At 41.5% G+C, this 6755-nt stretch overlaps 2 protein-coding genes across 3 annotated transcripts in view; one reads left to right on the top strand and one right to left on the bottom strand.

Annotated features, from left to right (window-relative positions):
* LOC104283237 (CKLF-like MARVEL transmembrane domain-containing protein 3) overlaps positions 1-2073 on the bottom strand; it is a 20860-nt gene extending 18787 nt beyond the window's left edge. Inside the window, exon 1 of the mRNA XM_009881394.1 lies at positions 2059-2073. Coding sequence (XP_009879696.1) covers positions 2059-2073 — 15 coding nt within the window. The remainder of the gene's footprint in view (positions 1-2058) is intronic.
* TK2 (thymidine kinase 2, mitochondrial) overlaps positions 608-6755 on the top strand; it is an 11804-nt gene continuing 5656 nt past the window's right edge. The window contains exons 1-4 of one of the 2 annotated variants that reach the window (XM_009881373.1): positions 608-625; positions 2999-3052; positions 4605-4694; positions 6204-6277. In XM_009881373.1, the coding sequence (XP_009879675.1) occupies positions 4611-4694; positions 6204-6277 (158 nt within the window). In that variant the 5' untranslated portion in view covers positions 608-625; positions 2999-3052; positions 4605-4610. Of the gene's footprint in view, positions 626-1499; positions 1575-2998; positions 3053-4604; positions 4695-6203; positions 6278-6755 lie in introns of both variants that reach the window. The other variant, XM_009881372.1, reaches the window with a different exon arrangement.

The following is a 6755-nucleotide window of genomic DNA, read 5'->3' as shown; positions in this document are numbered from 1 at the left end:
GCCCCTCCGCCTGCGCAAACCCGCCGCCCCTTCATGGCGGGCCTTCACCGGGCGGGCCGGGTGCCCAAACGGCCTTTTTTAAGGTGTTTTGTTAAGGCTCTGGCGATCCCAAAGTTGCTTGGAGAAGCTTTGCATCGGTGGTTTTGAGATGTAAAGCATCTAAATCGCTTGTCCTGGAGGTGTCCGAAACTCTCCATCCTTGCCCAGCTCTGGCTGGGCCTGCGGGGTGGGTGGGCGGCACACCCTGACTCGCCTTTCCAAAATTCATTTTTTTGCCCCGTGGAAACTCGCTGAGGAGCAGTAAGGGTAGGAGAAACCTGCTGAAGGAGCGTAGGCACCATTGGGCTCTTGGTAGTGTCAAGGACAATGGAGAATTTGAGCTAAAACTGTGTCTGCGTGTGCTAAAATGTGTCTGTCACATGACCTGGTGATTACCGAAAACCTTGAAGATTGGAAATTCGGCAAATACTTGTATTAAGCAATGGAGAACCAAAAAACTTCATGGAGGGGCTCACGTTGAGAAGCTCGGTATAACTGTAGGTTACAAAGACCTTCTTGGTTGTAACTCCTGTTCATTTCTGTTCTAGATAAACACCTGATAAAAGAAGAGGATAGGAAGACAGTCGTAAGTATTTGCATTTTGTTCAGAAATCTGGGTAAAACGTACAACCTCTTATTTTAGTACAATCTGAGCGTGTGTGTATTGGCAACCATCGGACGTGGCTGTTTTACTGAGCGGTGTCTGGTGGTGGGTCCATCACTGGGTCTTACTGGGTGCAAACCTACGCTTATCTGTGAGTTCTGTTCTATAAATTGCAATAAAGTTGTGAGGGATTTGTGCAAACGCGTGGTACTGTGTAGGGACAGGTGTCGCTCTGGGGTCAGTGTGTAGCGTTGCAGTTGCCCCATACAACCCTGCCTGGGAAGGTTTTTTTTTTGTATTTGGCATCTCATTAATTTAAGCTATACATTATTTTAAGACAGCCGAAACAAAATTCTCTTAGTTTATTTTAATTGTGCAGCTTTCTGAAAAGAAAAGTTTAATGCATCTGAAGGTTTGAGCTATCTATTTAATGGCTACTGAAGTTGTTCCTTCAGTTGGCGTTTATTTAAAGTTGGAAGTGAAGCTGAAGTCTGGGAGGTGAGCTGGGGTGGAGCAGCGGCCCAGCAGTGACCCTCTGCCACTCTTGGGGCGGTGGGAAGGGGACGGGGTGTGGAAGCGGGGGCAGACAGCCGGCTCTGCCGGGGCACCGGAGAGAGAGGCAGCCCCTTGCCGGGAAATGACACAGTCGGTGCAGGTATGTCAGGGAGAGAAAAAGCGGTGCTCTGCGGGGCGTCACGGCATCAAAACTTCATCCACACCCAATGTCTTCCTATAAAATAATCTATTTACATTATAAGGAAATAGCGTGCTTGATATGGAAAGGGTTTATTTTTACATATGGAGTTTACTACTATACGATAGCACAGTTTTTAAAGGTGATACTGTTTTTCATCAGATATGTATCGAGGGGAACATTGCAAGTGGAAAAACAACGTGTCTGGATTATTTTGCACAAACTACCAGCATTGAGGTACTGGATGTACATTTTTTTGGTCTTTATTTACATCATTAAGCAGTTGTTTGTCTTGACAAAATTGACAGTTAACTTAGAAGTGTTATCCTTTCTTAGGCTGATGAGGGAGGAGCAGCAGGTTGTGAGCCAGTGCACTTATTGGGGCACCTCTCCCAACTTCTGCAGTCAAACTGTAGAAGAGAAAGTCAGGTCATATGTAATATAGTACCGGATGCCCAAATATCAGTAAAACCTGTGGATTAGAGTTATACCTCTGTAAAGTAACAGCAACCCATGTGGGCTGGGCATGTTCGGGCATGCTCACTTGCTGTTTCCTGTCACTTAAATTTTAGATGTATCTTGTAACAAGTAAAGACAAAGAAGTGACGATGTAAAAATACTGATGTCGTATGACTGAGATCCCAGTAAATGGAGGGCTTTTTTAAAAAAAAAAAAGAAAAATCTGTTAGAATTATTTCTGGGGATTTTTTAAGACCATTACGGTATTTGATTTCATATCGCGTAGAACAAGATTAGGGGAAGGGCAGGCTTACTGTATTTTAAACAAAATTGAGATCAAGCCTCAGTGAGGAATTGCTTTTGTGTACATCAGATATTAATAGTTTTCGTGGCAGACCTGGGAGCACATTTGGTAATAAGTCTTAGGATTCCTCATAGAAGTGTTGGGCTGCCAGATGCTACTTGGTAATTCAACAGGAATGATCCTTATGGAGTAAATAATTATTAACCCAAAGGATAGCAGACTTTGATTTGCATACAGTGCAACATTTTTTAACAAAGCTAGTTAACTTCCCAGGCTCATCACATTCTCTTAGGCCTGGCTCTACAGTATCCTTGGAGTTTTAGACCCTGTTTGAACCAGATAAGTCTCTTGTGGTTTTACCTATTCAGGGTAGAAGCTTTTCTGATTAATTTCGTAGAACTTATGTATATATTTTGTTTGTTGGATCACAAAAGTAAAATGAAAAATAATGTGATAGCATTCTGATCCTCTCTTCCTTTGCTGACAAGTGTCGCTCTCTGAGAAATTAATTTGTGAGGGAATGAGCAGATCATTGACATGCAATTGGTACTCGGCTAAGCCATTCTTTCCCTTACATCATACTGATTTTGACTCAAAAAAGGGAAATTATATCCAGGCTCGCTAGGTAATCAATCCAGTGTTTTATTTTGGTGGTTTAAAAATGCTAAAAAGATGTTGTATAGTGATATTTCCCTACTTTTTAACAGTGTTCATTATTACCGTTTGTATTACAGGATTCAGTGCTGTTTTTTGAAGAAGGATGAGCTTTCCAATGCAAGTCCTGAATACTCTGACTTACTGAATGAGTGTTCATCAAAAGTAGTTGTAGACTCGTAGGGTCAAATTACGCGTTTAGAATCTAAAACATGTTTAACGCTGAGTAATTCTTTTTCACAAGGTTTTGACAGAACCAGTGACTAAGTGGAGGAATGTTCGTGGTCATAATATCCTGGTAAGTGGCAGAAATTAATTTTGCAATTAGAATTACTGTTCTTTTAGAAAGACGTGCATGAGGACTTCTTGCCGATCAGCAAAACTGTTACGAAAGGTGTGGTCATGATCTCATGCAGCAAAAAATAAAGCTCCGTGGTGCAAAAGATCTTTTAATGTGATTAAGACACGCATGTAAAAGAAACATTGCATATAAAATGTGGTTTTGGCAAGGACTGAGTACGAGCTAAAGAAACTCACAGAAAGGTAAGCCCTGAGTGTGACAGTTGTTTCTAAATCTACTTATGCCTATTTCAAAGAAGGGAAGAACGTCATTGCTATTAAATTGCCTCAGAAAGCGAGAGGTGGATCTGATCGGTTAGTATTGTTTGATGGCTGAAGATAAGGAAAATTCAGTCCTGTGAGGTGTTGAGAGCTTCTCTTGTCCTTTGGGTAGTTGTCGCTTCCTGGAACCAGTCCCCACAAGGATGTCCCTTTGTCACAGCTGTGCTTGGAGACAGCAGTCGGGGCTCTGGCTGCATCTGCAGATACGCTTTTGCTGGGATGGTTGAAGTGGTTTCTGGTGTCAGTCTTTCCTGCTTGTATGATCACCTCCATTGCAAAAATCTCATTGCTGGCTGAGATGGGTATCTATGCACAAGCTCGTGTGGAATTTGCTGTCAACACAGCAGTGTGGATGCACCCCAAACCACACGTGCCCAAACGTGTATTTGATGCAACTACTGCTAGCATAGGTCATCTGGAAAAGTAAATTCTCCCTTCTAGGAGTTGCTGATGCTTTACTTTCTTATTATTAGTAAAGGGATGGGGCATGCTTGGCTGTGTCGCACATCATCGCAGCAATCTGTGCACTTCAGAATGCTTTTGTATTCTGATCTTGGACAAGCAGAAAAGGAAGAGGTCAGATCTGTGCTGACTTAAGGCTTGTCACCTCAGCAAATAGACACTGGATGGTGTCTTATTTTGAGGCAGATCTTTTCTCTGCTTTGCAGGTTAGACTGTTGCTTGTAAGCGTGTGTGTGGGGAATTGCAGCAATTGGAGAGGGTGGAAGGTCTGAGAACTGCTTGGAGGATCCTTTGGGAAAAACAGTTGTCTGTTAAAAGACTCCTTTTCTGGGGCTCAGACCATGCTTACTGGAACCATGTTTGCATTCCTGGAGGGACTGGGTATACTGAGAGTCTGTCAGTGCACAAAAATAAGAGTAGGAGGTATGTTTTTTTTAATTACTAAACATATTTGAACTGTATCATATGAGCAATGCCTGGTCCTGACTGTTCCATGTGCAGAGTAACTAATTCCTGTTGACTTCAGTGAACATTCCAAGTGCCCCAGGTAGTCTCTCTAAGTACCGGGACTGTAATTCTTCCATCTGCCTTGCAGAGAGCGAACGATCACTTAATTTTTGTCAAACCTGGTGTCAGCTGGTTTAGTGCACTCCTTTTAGCAATTCTGTTGTAATGCAAAAGCTTATGAAATACTCAACTTCCTTTTTTTTTTTGCTGTTTGGCCAAACCAAAATGTCTCTCTGTCTCGCTTCCATCTCTAACCACAGGGCTTAATGTACCAGGACGCATCAAGATGGGGGATAACGTTACAGACTTACATACAGCTTACAATGTTGGAGCAGCATACCAGGCCAATGGTAAATAAACATACTTTTCTTTTAATTTTAAAAGAAGTTGGATGTGGTTATGAGTAATAAATATTTTTAACCTTGTATCCAAAAGTTAAGATGTTGTCTGCCTTCTTCCTTTGGTCCTGAAGTGAGAATGAATTTTTATGGTGCAAAGACATTGTTGATATGCTCAACACCTGCTCCAGGGGCAAAACATCTTCCTTTGACCTGCTCAGAACTTTTACTTTCCCGAACTAACACTGCTTTTTTTGCACCATTTTTATGAGCTCGACTTGGACAGATCTCTTCATCATCACTTGTCAGTGACTTGTCTGTAATTGGTCTCTGTGTAAATATAGCTATTTTGAATATTTGGCAAACATTAGGCAATTTTGAAGATAGTGCTAGTATTCGTTCTGCTGCTCCATGCTGTCTAGGAAAAATTTAGCCTTTGCTTCTTGTGTTTATCCAAAATACTTCCACAAAAATTATCTATTGCTTTTTTCAGATGGTTTGCATCCCTTTTTCTTGTAATTTTTCCTTATCAGTTCACACGCTCTACTTTTTTATCAAGATCTGTTCATTTATCTTTCTTTCAAACATGTTTTGTTACATTCTGTTCTAAATCTTCCATTCCCTGATTACAAGGTCCGTTCTTACGTGGCACAGTTATCTCTTAATGATTGTTCTTAGATTATGTTTACTGAGTTTGTGTCAGGACAAACTTTCAGAAATACCACGTGTAATAGTGACACTGCACATATAATCAATCATGTGCTTTTTGGAAGAGGTGTTTTTTTCAAGATAATAGAATTCTCATTCTGTTGCAGAAGATGTTCATTCGAAAATTCCTGAGGATCGCCCTCCATTGTAGTCTGTGCTTTGCTGTCATTTGCCATTTGAGCCTCGCTGGAGCAATTGTTGCTGTCATTAATGTGCAGAATACCTGGTTGAAAAGAGCTCTGCCAGGGTTGTGTTGCTCCGCAGGGGCCAGAGAGCGTCAGAGAATCTCTCTTCTCCAAAATGAAGCGCTGTTGGAACACGTGCATGACTGGCTAAGGCAGCATACTTAGTCTGTTGTAGTTACTTCTTGGAAAAGTTCTGTTTAGTTGTTACAGTTTTTCTGAGGTTAGGCCTGTGCTGTTGGCACAGTAACACACCTGAAGGTGGCAGCAATTCAGGTAGCAATTGGTGCTGTTGCTCTTCAAATCCTGAGTGGAGTGCTGCTTTTTTGTTCCCGTAGTTCAATTCAGCCGCTCAGTTGAGCACTTCTGCAGTTACCTTTGAAACTTGCGTATGAATAAAAGATTAGCTATGTAGGTGTTTAATAATGCAGTGACCGTAAGTAAGATTAAGAATACTTGTTTTTTGTGGTTCCCACCCTCCCAGTAATTTTTTTTATTGCAAGATTTGGAAGAACTGAAAATGTTATGTATTTCATAATGTAAGGGACATGATGTGCAATATGAGCTTGGAAAGAAACAAACATGCTGAAAAATGTAAACAGGTCAGTGACTGTCAAGTTTTATTTTGTAGATGTCCCCCATACGAATGATGGAGCGATCGATTCACAGTGCAAAATACATTTTTGTAGAAAATTTGTATCGAAGGTATGGTGTATGGTTTTTTACTTTACTCTCTTGGCTTAATTAGATTAAAAAAAATAAATGCAGTCGACTGATGATTTTTCTGGTAATTTGCAGCTAAGTGGTCTGTCAGTTCTTTGTTGCTGTGGCAGTGTGTTTTGTACGGGACGTAGTGCCCACTGGTGGAATAAAACCTGTAGGACATGTGCCAGGTGAGAGCCTTTTTCAGAAGTGCTCTCGTGTATTTAGAGCATCTTATTTAGAACACCATTTATTGACGTTATCTGCTCTCCAGCTGAATACAAAAGCCTTGCTTAAATCAAAGCAAACGCATACTGAACAGGTCAAAACCCATGCGGATATAAAGAATAACGCTGTAGGAGGGAGAGAGCTAGACAGTGTTATCCAGCCTAGAGCCCAGGATTGGCATTTCTTCCAAGCAGGAACTCGAGTGACAAGCGTTCCAGTCCTCACCTGCTATTGCTTGGAATCAGGGGTCATA

The sequence above is a fragment of the Charadrius vociferus genome, unplaced genomic scaffold (assembly GCF_000708025.1).
Source record: "Charadrius vociferus isolate BGI_N301 unplaced genomic scaffold, ASM70802v2 scaffold553, whole genome shotgun sequence".
Classification (NCBI taxonomy): domain Eukaryota; kingdom Metazoa; phylum Chordata; class Aves; order Charadriiformes; family Charadriidae; genus Charadrius; species Charadrius vociferus.
This window is presented reverse-complemented; position numbering and strand designations above follow the sequence as displayed.